Source organism: Fukomys damarensis, unplaced genomic scaffold, assembly GCF_012274545.1.
Source record: "Fukomys damarensis isolate Sample0158 unplaced genomic scaffold, DMR_v1.0_HiC HiC_scaffold_7, whole genome shotgun sequence".
In the NCBI taxonomy this organism is placed as follows: domain Eukaryota; kingdom Metazoa; phylum Chordata; class Mammalia; order Rodentia; family Bathyergidae; genus Fukomys; species Fukomys damarensis.
Window position 1 is genome coordinate 41,123,386 of NW_022900919.1, and position 17,504 is coordinate 41,140,889.

At 48.1% G+C, this 17,504-nt stretch overlaps 1 protein-coding gene across 4 annotated transcripts in view; it reads left to right on the forward strand.

Moving 5' to 3' along the window:
* Positions 1-17,504, forward strand: part of Rassf2 (Ras association domain family member 2) — a 39,092-nt gene that overhangs the window by 16,792 nt on the left and 4,796 nt on the right. For all 4 annotated transcript variants that reach the window (XM_033761200.1, XM_010607542.2, XM_033761201.1 and 1 more), the window contains 8 exons: positions 4,937-5,027; positions 7,498-7,573; positions 9,738-9,889; positions 12,557-12,645; positions 14,007-14,167; positions 14,787-14,888; positions 16,226-16,277; positions 16,766-16,887. In XM_033761200.1, coding sequence (XP_033617091.1) covers positions 4,969-5,027; positions 7,498-7,573; positions 9,738-9,889; positions 12,557-12,645; positions 14,007-14,167; positions 14,787-14,888; positions 16,226-16,277; positions 16,766-16,887 — 813 coding nt within the window. In that variant the 5' untranslated portion in view covers positions 4,937-4,968. The remainder of the gene's footprint in view (positions 1-4,936; positions 5,028-7,497; positions 7,574-9,737; positions 9,890-12,556; positions 12,646-14,006; positions 14,168-14,786; positions 14,889-16,225; positions 16,278-16,765; positions 16,888-17,504) is intronic.

Consider the following 17,504-nt stretch of genomic DNA (forward strand, 5'->3'; position numbering starts at 1 on the left):
TGGGGCTCGAACTCCGGTCCTTGCGTTTGGCAGGCAGCAGAACCACTGAGCTAAATCTCCAGCCCTATTTTTGGTTTTCTGAGGAAACTTCACATTCATTTCCGTAGTGGCTGTGCTAATTTACATTCCCTCCAGCAGTGTAGAAAGTTCCATCCCTTCTTCTCATTCTCACCAGCATTTACTAATTTTTGCATTCTTGATGACAGCCATTTTCCTAAAGGCTAAAGACTAGGAACATTTTTTCATATATGTATCGGCTATGTGTACATCTTTTGAGAAGTGTGTGTTCAATTCATTTGCCCATTTATTAATTGGACTGTTGTTTTGGAGAGGTTATTTTTTTTGAAGTCTTTTTATATTCATGATATTAACAGTCTATCAGAAGAGTATCTGGCAAAGATTATCTATCACTCTGTAGGTTGACTCTTCAATCTGTTAGTTGTTTCCTTTGCTGTGCAGAAATTTTTCAATTTCCTGTAGTCTTTTTTTTTTTTTTTTTTTTTAATGGTACTGGGATTGAACCCATCCTGAGCTACATTCCCACTTCTTTTTGATTTTTAAATTTTGAGACAGTTTTGCTAAATCATTAAATTGCCCATGCTGGGTTGCACTTGCTCTTTCTTTTCTTTTTTTTTAAAGTACTGCGGATCGAACTCGGGACCTTGTTCTTGCAAAGCAGGCAGCAGAACCACTGAGCTAAATCCCTGGCCCTAAACTTGTGATCATCCTCCTACCTCAGGCTTCCAGGATGCTGGGATTTTAGGCATGCACCACCATGCGTGGTCCACTTGTCAATTCTTGCAATTATTTCTTGTGCTGCTGGAGTCCTATTCAAGAAGTCTATGACTTCAAGTGTTTCACCTAAGTGTTTCTAGCAGTTTCGAAGTTTCAAGTGTACACCTAAGTCTTTGATCTATTTTGAATTGATTTTTTGTACGGAGTGAGAGATAGGGGCCTACTTTCAGTCTTCTACTTTTGGATATCCAACTTTCACAGCACCATTTATTAAGGAGGCTATCTTTTCTCCTGTGTATATTTTTGGCCCCTTTATCAAGAATCAGATGATTGTGGTTGTGTGGGTTTGTTTCTGTGGCCTCTGTTCTGTTCCATTGGTCTGTGTCTATTTCTGTGCCAGTACCATGCTGGTTTTGTCTCTGACTTTGTAGTTGGTTACTGTGAAACCTCCATAGCCTTACTCTTTGCTTAGGATTGCTTTGACTAGTCTTCATCTTTCGTGTTTCCATATGAATTTTAGGATTTTTTTTCTAGCTCTATGAAGAATGTCATTAGAATTTTGTTGGGGGAGTGCATTGAATTTGCATATTGCATTCAGTAATATTAATTCTGTTGACTCATGTATATGGGAAGGCTTTCTATCTTTTAGTGTTTTCTACTTTTCTTTCAGTAATTTTCATTGTAGCAGTCTTTTACCTCCTGGTTTATGTTGATTCCTAGGTTATTTATTAATTTATTTTTGAAGCTGTGGTAACTAGCATTGTTTTCCTGATTTTTTTTCTTGGCCTATTAATTACTTATTTCTTAATATTTATTTTGTATCCTGCAACTTTGTTGAATTCATTTATCAGCCCAAGTCTTTTGGTGGACTCTTTAGAGCCTTCTAAGTATAAGATCATGTTGTCTGTAAATAAGAATAATTTGACTTCTTCTTTATTTGTATTCCCTTTACTTCTTTCTCTTGCCTAGGCAGAGAAAGGGAAATCCATGTACTACGTTGAGTAGGACTGGTGAGAATGGGCATTCTTGTCTTGTTTTTATTTTATTTTATTTTATTTTTGGCACTGGAGATTGAACTCAGGACCTTGCACTTGCAAGGCAGGCGGTGGAACCCTGAGCTAAATCCCCAGCCCTTGTTTTGATTTTAGGGGAAATGCATTCAGTTTTCCCCCATTCAGTATGACCCTGAATAAACTGTTGAATGTAAAAATTAACACATGCATAGAAAGAATAGTTTTGGATACTCAGTTTAAAGGGTAATTGTCATTTTAAAAAGAAAAAAATGTCTGACTTTTTTCTCTTTTTGTGCAATACCTAAATACTCTGATTTTATAATCAGATTCTTATTTTTCATTTTGAGAAAAAAATTGCATTTCTAATTTAGAAAGAACAACTGTGTCCTTAGGGTTCCAGTTTTATTTTGTTTTGGTTTTGGTTTTTTTTGGTACCAGGGATTGAACTTGTGTTGTTGTGCTTGCGAGGCAGGCAGGGGAACCACTGAGCTAAATCCCTGGCCCTCTTTTTGGTTTTTTGAGACAGGGTCTCACTATGTAGTTGAGACTGACCTGGAGCTCACTATGTAGCCCAGGCTGGTCTCGAACTCACAGGATCCTCCTGCCTCAGCCTCCCGAGTGCTGGGATTATAGGTGTGCGCCACCACCCCCGGCTAGGGTTCTAGTTTTAGGTACCCAGGTGGCTGTGAGTTTTCTGAATGGAACTCAGCCCTTTGTTCCCTCATGCAGTCCACCTGCTCCTTCCTTGAGCCCTCGTGAATTACCATAGTGAATTACAAAACTCATCACTTAAAACAACACAGCTTTATTAAGTCACAGTTCTTTAGGTCAGAGGTCTCCTGTGGTTCTCTTGGGGCTAAAATCAAGGTGCCACAGGGTGGTGGTTCCTTCTGTTTCCGCAAACAGCTGTGCAGCTCGATTTAGCAACATGCACACTTTAGTATTTAAGGGAGAGCAAGGAATGCCTGTAACTTCCTGTGTAATGTGCCAGAAGTAGTATGGACTGATAGCTAGAGATTGTCAATATTCCACGGAGTAAGCACAGTAAAGCCTTAAGGATATCTAATGTTTTAGAGTCATGGCTATTGTTGTCATAGTTCTTCATTTTTATGTTTGAAGAAATCTTTTAACAGAATGAAAACATTGTGGGTAATGCTATTAGCCAGGTAGAGTCAGCCTTTTGTTCATTTACATACATCTGCACAAGTTCAGTGGTTCTCAGTGGAGGTGATTTTGCCCCCAGGGAACACTTACTGAAGCTGAAGACATTTTTAGTTGTTACAACTGGGGCATGGCTGCTGGCTTCTGTGGGCAGAGGCCAGGGATGACACTAAATGTCTCCCAGTGCACAGGAAAACCCTGCAGCAAAGAGTTTGGCCTCACTGTCAAGAGCACTGACAATGCAGAGAACCTGACAAAGGTATGCATATCCGAATGCATGTGTTCACACATATAAATGTGTGTGTCCACAAACATTTTATACCGTCTGAGTTACTTTCTCATTGCTGGAACAAAATACCAAACAACCACAAGTTAAAGGAGGAAAGGTTTATTTTAGTTCACAGTTTGTTTAAGTCCATGCTCAGCTGGTGTGAAGGCAGGGTCAAAAGTCGAGAAGAAACAGTCCTCAGCGGGGTAGACAGGAGGCAGGAAGCAGAGAGCCTACATTCCCTCTCTCCCTTTATATTCCACCCAGGCTACAAGCCTGTGGGTTGGTGCCACCCAGACCCAAGGTGGGGCCTTTGTCTTCAGTAAATCCATTTAGGCACACACAGAACTACGCAGATACAATCAGTGGGCTGATCCAGTATCACAAACCCTAGATCCAGCCACCTTTGAAAAGCCCCACCTATGAGCACATGAGGCTTTGAAGGGACATCTAGATACAAGCTGTAATATGTACTTCACACACACACACACACACACACACACACACACACACACACGCACACAATACCGGGGATGGACCCAATGCTTTTGAGGCAGGCAGCAGAACCACTGAGCTAAATCCCTTGCCCCTGAGCTAAATCCCAGCCTGACTTTATATATATATGTGTGGGTTTTTTTTTGGTTTTTTGAAACAGGGTCTCACTATGTAGTTGAGACTGACCTGGAACTCACTATGTAGCTCAGGCTGGTCTCAAACTAATAGCGATCCTTCTGCCTCGGCCTCCAGAGTGCTGGGATTACAGGCATGTGCCACCACGCCTGGCGACTTACATATACTTTAAATAAAATTTGAATTTACAAGTTTATAACTCACATTTTCATAATGTATTTTTATTTTCCTGAGTAGTGAAATTGTCTTTCACATTGTTCCATTTTAACGGGGATTATAGGTCATATTGTTGTGGTTTATTGCACCTCGTTCTATTCTGGCTTTTTATTTTAATTAATTAATTGATTGATAGCTCAGGCGTCTCAAACTAATAGCGATCCTTCTGCCTCGGCCTCCAGAGTGCTGGGATTACAGGCATGTGCCACCACGCCTGGCGACTTACATATACTTTAAATAAAATTTGAATTTACAAGTTTATAACTCACATTTTCATAATGTATTTTTATTTTCCTGAGTAGTGAAATTGTCTTTCACATTGTTCCATTTTAACGGGGATTATAGGTCATATTGTTGTGGTTTATTGCACCTCGTTCTATTCTGGCTTTTTATTTTAATTAATTAATTGATTGATTTTGAGACAAGGTCTTGCTATGTAGTCTAACTGGTCTTGAACTCAGTATGTAACCCAGACTCTTCTCAAATTTGCAGTGATCCACCTACCTCAGCCTCCTGAGTGCTGGGATTACAGGCGTGTGCCACCCACTCTTAGCTTGATTCTGGCATTTTAGGTGATTTCCTCATCCTCAGGGGACCTCAGTAGCCTTGCGCTGTCCCTGTCAGATGAATCTCTGTTCTGCATTGTGAAGGTCCTGGTCACCTTTGGGACTGACGGGTGCCAGCTTTCTGCGTGACAGCATTTAGTCTTGGCATGTTCCAGGGTTATCTCAGAACTCAGCAAGCAGAGGCGGAGCCCCCAGAGTGGCATTTTACTAAGCCTGGATCATATCTGGACCTGGGGTGGGCAGAGCCCTACAGTCTGATTCCATGTCAGCCTCCACCTGTTCCCCAAGTCCTGCTTGGCTCCCCGGGACCCAACCTGACTTTAACCTCTGTCTTCTTTCAATTCCAGGCCTCTCGTTCTGATGAACAGAGACAGGAAGAATGGATTACAGTCACCAAACTTCTCTAGTCCCATGTGGGCGAGATAAATACATTTCCAAGTAAGAGTCTTTGCCACAGCATCATGTCTGCAGGGGCCAGTCCTGTGTGGGGCGTTGTGGGGGGCTAGGCGTTGCTGACAGAGGCCTCCCCTGTGTGTCATGAGTACGTGGAGGAGCTGAACCCCTGCACAAGGACGAGCAGGAGCTGTGGTGAGCCTGTGGCTGTGAATAAAAGCTGGACCCAAGCCTGGGGGGGATGTGGGGGACAAGACAGCACCTCTGGGGGTCCAACAGAGGCGGTCTCCTGTGAGGAGGAGCTGGCTGGTGGAATTTATATGTGGAATGGAATCCTAACCCCCAACTTGACTGTTAAGAAGTGAAGCTTTGGGAGATGATTGGATCAGGAGTGGGGCTCTCTGTGAGTGGGACTGGTGCCCTTAGAGAGGCCTTGGGAAGCCGGCTCACCCTCTGCAGTGTGAGCGTGCAGGGAGGAGGGCAGTCTGGGAGGAGCAGGCCGTCGCTTGGCAGTGCAGCTGCTGCACCTTGACCTTGGGAAGCCCGTTCTCTGGAGCCGTGGGAAGTGAGTTCCTGTGGTTTGCAAGCCCTCAGGGCTGTGGTTTTTCTGCCCCAGCAGCTGCAGCGGGCAGAGATGCTGCTTGTGCCCTGTGGTGCGGCCCAGGTCCTGGCTGGAGCGCTGTGTCCCTGGCTATGATGGCTGCGGGCACCCTCTGAACGGAAGAGACAGGTTCATTGCTTTCTGTGCACTGAAGTCTCTGGAACTGAGACTCTCGATGATGTGACAGAGATTAAGCCCAAAGTGGCTCTTTCCATAGTGAGCTTTTGGATCTCTTGTTACGTCCAGCACGAGGGTTACATATTAGATGCTCTCCATCTGAGATTGTTTGAGGTGAAATTGTTTTGGACTCACTATTTAGACTCGGTCATACACAAGTGCCTGCTGTGTGATCCAGAACAGAGCAAGTTCCTTCTCCTCCTCTTCCTCCTCCCTCTCTTCCTCCTCTTTCTCTTTTTTCTTGAAGTACTAGGAATTGAACCCCGGGCCTTCACACTGAACTCCCCTAAACTCCCCTAGGCAAAGCCTAGCTAAATTGCCCGGGTAAGACTTGAATTTGTGATCCTCCTGCCTCAGCCTCCCTGAGAGCTGGCATGCGCCACCACACTCTGCGTGCGATCCAGAACATTCTTACCTCTTCAGTGAAGGATTTCCCCAGGAATCTTACTGTTCAGTAATTGTACATCATAGTTTCATACCCTTGTAGTCATCAGCACCAGATGACCTTCTGTTTTACGTCATCTGGAGTTACACTTTCACTAACCCATCCCAGCTCGAATGGAATCACTCCTTTTTTTTTTTTTTAGTACTGGGAATCGAACTTGGGTCCTTGCACTTGCAGAGCAGGCACCGGAACCACTGAGCTAGATCCCCAGCCCTGGAATTACTTGTTATCTAGGTATAACTTGTCAGGAGTTCCTTGGAATTTCCAGTGGGTTTTGACTTCTGGTGTGGCCCCAAATCTCTCCACTGAATGATTGGGTAGAAGGATGTCGAACTCAGTCGCCTCTGGCCTGTGAGAAGGCAAAAGTACATGCAGGCAGAGCTGCTCTGCCTCTCTCTTCTTTCATCCCTTGAAGAACACAAGGACTGAGTAACAGAAGGCACTTCTGTCAGAGCAGAACCTTGCCCACTTGTACTCCCCGGTCCCCAAGTGGACCCATGGTCCCGAATCCTAACACCCATTACAAACTTCATGTAAGTGGCATCGTACAGTTGTCCTCTCTGAGTCTGGCTTCTGTCACTCAACATCTATGCTGTGCGTTGTTTTTCCATAAGTCATTGCTGTATAATGTAGCTTCCTTTATTCCTTCATTCTGTAGTTGATGGGACTTTATAGTTTTTTGTTGTCTTGTTGCGATTTTGTTTTTTGAGACACGGTCTCACTTTGTAGTCCAGGCTCCCTTGAACTTGAATCCGCCTGCCTCAGCTTCCCAAGTACTGGGATTACAAGCATGCATCACTATGCCTGGCTCGGGAGTTTGTAGCTTTCTTGAACACACAATGAGGTCTTGTTGATGAAGCCTAAGTTGTTGTTACCCAGACCTGTCCCTGTTGACCTTCTGGAAGGCCCAGGAGTTTCAATTCTGTGCTTTCTCCTCTCTCACAGCGTGCACGAGGGAGGGAGTAGTGGACAGGAGAAACATGTCTGTGGGCCTGGAGAGGTGCTTATCTCTGTGAATCTGTGACCTGTGTATGCCTGCTCCTTTCACAGGGTTGGGTCGTTGTCAGTGATGCCAGCCTCTGCCTGCAGATGAGGCTGCCTTGGGTCTGGAGTTGCTTCTTACTGAGTCTGTTCTGAGTTGACACTTGCCCTTGGCCGTTGGGAAGCCGGTGGTGTGTGTGTTCACCCACGTGGGTGTACACTCCTTGGGTGACTGGGGCCTGGTCAGAAGGGGAAAAGGGGCGGCTACACGGCAGGCAGCTTCAGATGAGAATGTCGTAATTTGCCCTCAGGAACGAACTTCTCCTGCACCTGAAGACCTACAACCTGTACTATGAGGGCCAGAACTTGCAGCTGCGACACCGGGAGGTGAGGCGTCCCCGGAGAAAGCCCAGCAGTTCTGCCCTGTGACCTGGGCCTGGCTTTGCCTCTATGAGTTCTGGGACTGCAGGGCCCTGGGGTCCTCGGGGGTCCCTTCCCCTCCTGCCATAGCGAGTGGCCTCTCTCTCAGGGTGTACGCAGGCATCTTTTGCAAGGAGGCCAGGCCAGATTTTGCTCCATTCCAGGCACAGGACAGTCCTGGGGTGGGGGTCCCCAGGGGAAGTTTTCAGGAAGCATCTTCTCAGATGGCTCCCAAACAGGTGTCCTCTTGCTGGGTGGGCCAGGAACCTTCTCCAGGCCTCTGGGTTTGTGCTCAGGTCTCAAGTCCTGTCACTGCAGCCACCAGGGGAGTTACATAAGCTCTGGGCGGTGACTCACTGTGGCCACCTTCTCAGAATGTGCTATGGTGCCCCTGACTTTCCCCAGCCCCCATCCCGAAGCTAAGCTTACTCATCCTGGATCCATTTCGGTAAAGTCCGTTATCAGATAGACAATGAGTTCCAAAGACATCTGGTAGAGTAATTTATACTCAAGTGTTCTTGACTGATAAGAAGGCTTGGGTAGTACCCTCTCCAACACATTTTCAGCCTATCAAGCCATGGCAATTTAATCCATAGAGACAGATAACACATGGTGGCATTTCAGCTGCTTAGGTAGGCTCTTGGGGGATAGATGTGGGAGGCATTGGCCTTTCTGTGTCCCTCAACTCCCCCTACCCTGTGAAGTCCTATCGTGGGTTAAATTCTGTCCTGCAGTTGTGAAGTGTAACGTCACGAAGCCAGCCCCGACCAGTGGGAAGACTATGAACAGCCTGTTCTAGCTAAAGCCTTGTTCCCCACCATCCTCAAATGCCTCAAATTCATTCCATTCCTCTCCTGACTTCCTGTACCCCCTTCCCCATCATCCTTTGGCCTGACTTAGTGACTCAATCACTTGTACCCATGGGGCCTGTCCTAAAGATGTGGTCACCATCCAGGGCTGACACCTGTGGGCTCTGCCTATAAAACAAGAATTTGGAAGGATTTTTCTGAGGCTGGAGAAAAGAAACCTGACCCATTTAGACATTGTCCTCGCAGTGTCCGATAATCAGTGATTGGACTATGGGCAAGATTGGGGGCCTCAAACAGCTTTCCTGGGGCATAGCTCATAGAATAAATCCTCATGGTGTCCCACGATTAAAGGGTTTCGTGGTTATAAATGGAATCTTTTTCTTTGGGATGGAATTTTAGCAATCTCTTAGGAACATTTTACATTTAGCTTCCTATTATTCAAGGAGCTCTGAGTATAAATTCCTGCAGGATTTATTCACCTCTTGGAGAGTCATGACGTAGCGCATGAGGTTATTAAGGCACTGGGAGTTCTGCTGAGAAATCTGATTAACACAGCCTCTTCCAGCTTGTGACCACTCAACACCCTTTTAAGGCAACAGTCTGAGTGCTGGAAGAGCTAGTGCTTCGTAGGAGCACTGCTTTAAATCTTCACCCAGCCAGCCAGGTTGCTGAAGATACATTAACAGCTTTCTGTAGTAGGGGAGGCAAAAGTAGCTAATGCAAGAACTCACTTCTTGCTTCTAATAGTAATCTTGTCTCACTTACTTGAAAAGATATACTCTGGCTTCCTAAAAGTCATTAAAATAAAGACAGCAAAATGTTTTCCTAATTTGTACTTGTGTATTTCAATTTCATAGCAACTTTGTTTCTTTTTTCTTTTCTTTTTTTTTTTTTTTTGTTTTTTGAGACAGGGTCTCACTGTATAGTTGAGACTGACCTGGAACTCACTATGTAGCCCAGGCCGGTCTCGACAAACTCACAGCGATCCTCCTGCCTCAGCCTCCCAAGTGCTGGGATTACAGGCGTGAGCCACCACATCCGGCGTCGTCTTTGTTTCTTGGTGGTGATGGTACTGGGCCTCATGCGGGCCATGCAAGTGCTCTACACTGGGCCACATCCCCAGCGTCTGTGGGGTGCTCTGTGAGGTCAGCTTCAGGATGGTGAACTTCACAGCAGAGTGCATCTTACAGCCAGGGCGGGTGAATCCCATCCACATCCGTGGATATAGTCAGGACGCCCAAAGGAGGCTGTCCTTGTCCCCAGGATGGGGTTGGCTCTGTGGGGCTCTTCCAGGTTCACCAGGCTGATTGCTCTGTGGGCAGGAAGAAGACGAGTTCATCGTGGAGGGGCTGCTGAATATCTCCTGGGGGCTGCGCCGGCCCATCCGGCTGCAGATGCAGGATGACAGCGAGCGCATCCGGCCCCCGCCCTCCTCGTCGTCCTGGCATTCAGGCTGCAACCTGGGGGCTCAGGGGTGAGTTGGGCTCCGCAGGCCTGGCAGGGACTGCGGGGGGTCTGTGTCCTTAAGCAGGTAAATGCCACTGTGCAGACAGCCTCGCTCCTTGACCCTGGTCCCGCCAAACACCTGTGCTGCTGCTTGCTTTGGCTTGGGATGCGGAGAGGGGCCCGTGTTGGTGTGACCCGGCCTCTGCCTTGTCTTCTCGGTGGATCTCCGAGTGAGGTCAGTGGAAGGAGGGAGATGCTCAATCGGCGGGGACTGGCCGCGCATGGGCGACAGTGTCCAGCCTCATGAGAGTCCCGGGGCTCTGGGGCATGTTTACTAGTGGCTCCCGGGGGTGGCCCGTGGATTTCCGATGGATCAGTGCCCCCATCCTCCGTGCTGCAGCCACTCCTCATGGAATGGCCCCACTCTGGGGACATTTAGAGGTTGGTGCTTCTGAAAAAGCCATCCCAGCTTGGGAGAGAGTTTTATCTTTCTTAAAAAAATTTTTGTTATTAGTGTGTGCTTGTGATAAGTACATTCCCCATGCAGAGTTGGCAAATAGATATATCTATCGCATTTTGATCCTTTTTACTTCCCTCCATTCCTTCCCGACTCCCCCATGTTCCGATCCCCTCCCCACCTCCACAAAGTCCTGTTTCCTATCATCTGTGAGTTTGCTTTTTCAGTTATTTAGACTTTGGGTTCCATGCCCATTTTTCTGCACCCTCCGTGGCCAAGAGCATGGGGAAAGGGTCTCGCATGCCACTCCCTGATGTCTTTCTGGGACGTCAGCTCTGAGGATCAAGTGACTGGCTTTGTTCCTCCTGAAACTTGCTGATGTTGGCAGCCATCAGGCCAGAGCCCTGGTGGGGTGTGCCTGCCTCTCAGCCAAAACCACAGTGATATTTTTTTCTAGTTAAACGAGAATCAAGCCTTTTCTCTCTGTTGGCCCGTGGAACATTTTGTTAAACCCCACGGCCAAATCCCTCTTTCTGTATGATTGAGGAATACTTCTTGGTGTGGGTGGCCAAGTCCCCAAGCTGATCTGGTTTCTTTCCAAGACAATTTAAGCAGGAAAGTTGTTGCCCACCCCAGTGGGTGCTCGGATGTCTGGTCCAAGTTCTTTGGTTTTCTCTAACTTCGCTGTTTTCACACTGCTTTGCATTCAGCATTTCGGCTGGATTTGATTTTGATTTCCAGTGGGCCAAACCCCGTCCACTGCCTGAGCCCGACCCCGCTCTGTAACATTCCGTTCTCTTCGTGAGATGGTATTTGAAATTCCACTTGACTGTGGACTCTTGGGCTGGGCCTCTGAAGAGCCCTTCGGGCTGCACACTTGTTTCTTCTCTGTGCCCTGTGGTATGGAGCAGGTCTTGGTGGACCTTGGAACCTACAGATGCCTTGAGAGTTTCCAAGAATGTGGCCCAGATGTCAGCTAACATAAAGCAAATGCCTGGATGGCTATGTTAAGAAAGATGCTGAGGCCAGTTTCTGTTTCAGTGAGAAAGAGGCTTTGTTTGTTTTTTTGAGACAGGGTCTCACTATGTAGTTGAGACTGACCTGGAACTTACTGTGTAACCCAGGCTGGTCTCAAACTCACAGCGATCCTCCCACCTCAGCCTCCCAAGTGCTGGGATTACAGGTGTGCGCCACCAAGCCCAAGCTGAGGCTTTGGATCAGGAAGTGGGGAGCGATGGCTGTGGGTGCCAGTGATTCATCAGTCTCTCGGAGGCTCTGGCTAGATCTACTTAGGGGCTCAAAAGGCCATGAGCTATATTACAAGAGAAACGGATTTATTTATTTACTTTTTTTGAGATAAGGTCTTGCCACATAGCTCAGGCTGGGCTTGAACTTGTGGAGATTCTCGTGTCTCAGCCTCCTGAGTGCTGTGATTACAGGCATGGGCCACCATGCCTGGCACTCTTTCAGATTTTCAGTTTCCGTTGTCTTCCCTGGAAACCATCTTCTTGGAACATACAGCCTGTCTCTGTTGGGTCCTAAGGAGCCTACCCTCTTCACCCTGGGAAGTTCCTAAGTGGTCAGAGAGGAGGATTCTTCTCTCTGGCCAGATCCTCTGTCGACTTGGAGTGTGTTTCTCCAAGCTGCTTCTCATGTCTCTGGCTTTTGTGGGATCATTTGTCAGTTATCATGGCCAACCTTGGTCTCAGCTCAGTTCGCCTGCAGTGGCCCTTTCTCCAACATGGCTGGGGTCTCTGTCTTTGCAACCCAGAGGAAGCTGACATCAGTGTCCCTTCCAGAATTGCCAGGACCCTTGTAGCAGCAGCTTGGTCCTTTCCACTCCTTTAGAGGCCAGAAGCAGTTTCTGAGTAATCCCTCCAGCAGAAACAACTCTGAACTGGAATCCTGTCCTAAGAAACAAACAGCTGTTATTAGGGTTTTTTCAAACGAGTTGTAGAACTCACATGTGCTTAGAAGCTCGGTGCAAGCAACACATGGGTTTTGTTCTGGGGCTTCTCCTTCCCAGGCTGGATGAATTGGGTGCTTGTATCACTGCAGATGCTGGGAAAGAGCACCCCCATTGCTGGGCCTAGGAATGGGGCCAGCTCATCACCGGGAGTGTGCACTGTCCAGCTTGACCACGCAAAGCGTTCCCTGTGAGGGTAGGCTGGCTGCGAGTGAGGGCCTCCGCTTGCATGGAGCTCACACAGTCTCCCTTTGGTTTGTTTCCCGCCCCAGTTCTGTCCTGAAGCCCCTCACCATGCCTGCCATTCAGATCTCAGAAGCGGAAGCCCCTCCGGAGGGTGACCAGACACCCAGCCTCACAGGTATATGTGCCTTGGAGGGGGAGGCTCCAGGTGGGACAAGCTGTGTGACACTGCTGCGACAGATGCTGTGGACGGTTAAATTCACATGGCTCAAGACCCCAAAAAAGTATTAAAAGGGGAAGACTTTTTTTTTTGGTACTGGTGATTGAACTTGGGACCTTGCCTCTCTGCAAGGCAGGTGGTGGAACCACTGAGCTAAATCCTAGCCCCCCCCAAGGTATTAAAGGAAAGAATTAAACATCTCCCACCTCCTCTACCCACCAGAGCTTCCCTCCCTAAAAGCACTCTGAGCATGTCCTTCAGGAGAGTTTCCACTTCCCCTTTTTACACTACTGGGAACATTTTGCACGTTGCTCTTTTCATTTATTAGGTTAGCTTGGGATTGTTCCACACGAATGCATAAAGAACTTCCTCCTCTGTGGTAGCTCTGCAGTGCCCCACTGTATGGAAAAATGATCATTTATTCAATCACCCTTCGACAGACTTTTAGGTCACAGTCAGTCTTTGCTGTGACAACACAGGTCACAAGCAGTGTCCCGGTACATGTGTTGTTTGATACATTTGTTCAAGAGGGGCCGCTGGGTCTGAGGCTGTGTGCATTTGTAATTTTGACAGATATTAATTTGCAAATCTCTCTCTCTAAAGCATGAATAGATAACATCAACTTACTTGTGCGTGACAGTTCGCTTAATGTCAGTGTTTTAGATTTATAGACATAAATATGTCATGACCCTCACTATAGTTCCATATGGTGGGTGCTATTGTTACCCCACTTTGAGCTGAGGAAACTGAGGCACAGAGAGGCTAGTGACACAAGTATACAGCAGTGGGGGCCTGGGATTTGAACCTGGGAGCCTGGCCCTGAGGTCAGTGCTCTGCACCTTTTACTGTATTATTTCTTGGTAAATTATGTGTTGTGTTATTCCTCTACCAGGATATTTTTGTTTTGTTGATTCTTTTGGTACTGGGGATCGAACTCGGGTCCTCGCGCTTTCAAGGAGGTAGGCAGTGGAACCGTTGAGCTAGATCCCCAGCCCTCCAGCGGATATTTTTATAAAATATGTTCTTGAGCTGGATTTGGTGGTTCACACCTATAATTCAGGAGGCCACGGCAGGAGGATCACAAGTCTGAAGCCAGCCTGGGCAATTTAGCCAGACTTTCTCCAGATGAAAAATAAAAAGGGATGGGGATGCAGCTCACCGTGCGGCTCTTGGTTTAATCCACAGTGTCACACAACACAACACAACATACATTATTTGGGGAGGCAGTGGGTGCTGTATCATCAGCCACCACGTAATGGCGTGTCACTTGCCACGTCCCGCTTCCAAGTACCCTGAGCTCATTTGTCCTCTTCTCTCAGACTCCCGGGGCCTGAAGCCCGTGCAGGAAGACACCCCACAGCTTATGCGCACGCGCAGTGATGTTGGGGTGCATCGGCGTGGTAACGTGAGAACGCCCAGTGACCAGAGGCGAATCCGTCGCCACCGCTTCTCCATCAATGGCCATTTTTACAACCACAAGGTAGAATCGCTGTTGGAAAGCAAGCAGAAAGGGAGAGGACACCTTGGGGGGGGGCCCACATCCCTTCTTGGGCTTCTGTCGCCTCAGGGCTCCCACTGGTGTGGTCCCTGCGCACCGGGAAGCCAAGTGCTTGCCCTTTAGTGTTTGGGTTGTTGTACTGGCTTTGTGAAGGATGGGGAGCCCCAGGTCAAGGGACGCCCTAGGGTGGTGGCTGAGCTCAGTGGGGCGGAACAAAGCCTTGAGTGCCCCATAAACACTGGGGAACCATCTCTGCCCTCCTGCAATCAGAGCTGTGGGGTCCAAATGGGCACCCAGCCCTCCGGCGCCTTTCCCCACACTAGCTGGCTCCCCCAGAAGCTCCTGTGGGGAGGGAGGGCCCAGAGGCCTCCCGTGCCTGCGTCCTGGGGAAGGGGCCCCCTGAGTGTTTTATTGGAAAGGGTCTGATTATCTCCTCCAACTTCCCCCGCCCCGCCTTCCGGGAGCACGAACTGAGTTAGGCCGACCCCAGGGGCTGTCTACACCAGCACTGCTGCTCGCCAGGAGCACCACTGACACCTCGACTGGCCTTGCTCTGCCCCTGTCCCCATGCCCGCCCTCAGCCCAAATCCTTTGTCCACAGACTTCCGTGTTCACGCCTGCCTATGGCTCTGTCACGAATGTGCGAATCAACAGCACCATGACAACCCCGCAGGTCCTGAAGCTGCTGCTCAACAAATTTAAGGCAAGTTTCCTTTGCGGGCTGTGTACCCTGTGGGCTGCGGGAGGGGTGGAGTAGAGGGCTATGGAGAGAGGGTGGTTTGGGGGTGCTAGACAGAGTTAGGTTCTTTAGACCCTTTCACGGTTCAAGGCATCAGCATTACCCAGCATTGTGTTAGAAAAGCAGGTTCTGCTGGGTGTGGTGGTGCACGGCTTTAGTCCCAGCACTAGGGAGGCTGAGACAGGAGGATCAATGTGAGTTCAAGACCAGCCTGGGCTACATAGTGAGTTCCAGGTCAGTCTCAACTACGTAGTGAGACCCTGTCTCAAAAAAAGCAAAAAAAAAAAAAAGAAAGAAAAGCAGGTTCTGCCTGGTGTTCTGGTGCACACCTGTAATCCCAGCACTTGGGCGGCTGAGGCAGGAGGGTTGGATTGCCAAAAGTTGGAGGCCAGCATGTGCTACATAGTGAGCTCAAGGCCAGCCTGAACTACATAGTGAGACCCTGTCTCAATAAAATAAATACATAATGAAAGAGGGGGCGCATTCTTAGGCCCTCTTCTGGACCTGCAAAGCCAGGAAGCCTGTTCGAGGAGCCTGCGGGAGCTGGGCAGCCTGCCGAAGTTTGAGAAGCCTTGTCCCTCAGGTCCTTTTTTCTCCCCCACTAGAACTCCCCTGGAGCCTGACCTCTGCTTTTGGGCTCAGCGCATGAATTAACTCGTAGGACGCAGCTGGGGGGTCGGGCTTTGAAAAACTGGTACTTAGATGTACACATTATCCACCTCTTGGGAGGCAAGGCAGACTGCTGAGAGTTTGAGGCCAGCCTGAACTACATAGCAAGACCCGGGTTCAAATCCCTGTACCTCCTATTAGCTGCCCGAGCGGGCAAGTGAGTCTGGCTCCCTGTGCTTCTGCCTTGGCATGTGTAAAAGGAGGACAAGGAGCATGTGTCATGCGTGTGGGGCGAGTGCAGCCATGTGAAAAGAGCAGAACTTTATAGCACAGTCGGTCTGAACTCTGAAATGCTCCAACAGCTGACATTTTCTGAGTGTTAATGTAACACTACAAAAGTTTCAGATGGAGCATTTTGAATTTTAGATTTTTGGATTAGGTTTACTCAGCCAGTAAAGTGTGAAAAACTCCAGAGTTGGAAACATGTCTGGTCCCAAACATTTGAGACGAATACAGTCGACCTGCATCACCCATTACTGCTGGTAGAGTCACCTGCCCCCCACAGCTCCTCGACCCTTCCAAGAGCTGTAAACAGAAAGCCTTCTTCTCTGCAGGGCCTAACAGAGGGAAGAGCCCAGAGCGCAGACATTTAAATACAAGCTTTTAACAAGTTTCTTTTGCTTCCAATTCAGATTGAGAATTCGGCAGAGGAGTTTGCTTTGTACGTGGTCCACACCAGTGGTGGTAAGTCTGTGGAACATAGAGTACTTTAAAACTTTTAATTAACTCAGAATAGCAAGTTAAAAAAAAACAAAACAAAACAAAACAAAAAAACTCTCTGCCTCACTCAGTTGTATGGGTTTTGGAAACTTCCAAATGTTGTTTGCTTCCAAGAATGGTGGTGCTTGAGTCCCATGGAGAATGACATATGGGCTGTGAACAAACCCTAAAACCAACTGCCTATTAAAAAAGGAACTGGGTTTTCTGAGAGACAGATAAACCCAGTTTCCCCAAAGGGGCATCCTCCTGAGCCTGCAGCACAGTGGTGCTGCTGAGGGCAGAGCTGTGCGAAGAGGCTGCTCTCAGCAACCCTGATTGAATAGTTTATTTACAGATCCATCTCCTACCTTGTGTGGCTGCATCTCCTATGCTGCCAGTCAGCTGGGGACCCCTGAGTTGACCACTCACTGCAGGCCAAACTGAGGGGAGCTCCTGGTTGTGTGTGGTTCCAGAGAAACAGAAGCTGAAGACCACCGATTACCCGCTGATTGCCCGCATCCTGCAGGGCCCCTGCGAGCAGGTCTCCAAGGTGTTTCTGATGGAGAAAGACCAGGTGGAGGAAGTCACCTATGACGTGAGTGCCCTTGTCCAGGCGGTCTGTCCTCAGGAGGATGGGGATTTGGCCACAGACCATGACCGCTTTTGCTGCCATTCTTCAATATCAGCTTTTCTTGAGGCTGGTCGGGGGTGTACCCTATAGGGATTGTGGGAGAAATGCTTAGTTAGGCAGGGAGGGATTTCCACAGGAAAACATGAATTTTGTGAGTCTTTCTAGGGTGCTGTAACAAGTTACAGAAGTCTTATAAACACTTTTAACAGCATTAGCAGTAGCTGGGCATGGCGCTGCATGCCTGTGATTCTAGCACTCTGGGAGACTGAGGCAGGAAGATTGCAAGTTCAAGCCAAGCCCAGGCAACTTAGTGATTTGACAAGACCTTCTTTCAAAATTAAAAATAGAAAAAGATCTGGGGATGTAGCTCTTTATTGTTCCAATTTTAGTATATATGCTGCCTAAGCAAGCACAAAATATGGCGGTTTTTGTTGGTACCGGGGATCGAACTCGGGCCCTTGCACTTTTGAGGCAGTTGGTGGAACTACTGGGCTAAACCCCCAGCTCTATCTCAGTGTGAAAGCCCTGGGTTCAATTACCAGTAGGTGTAGGGGTTAAAAAAAAAAAAAAAAAAGGAAAAA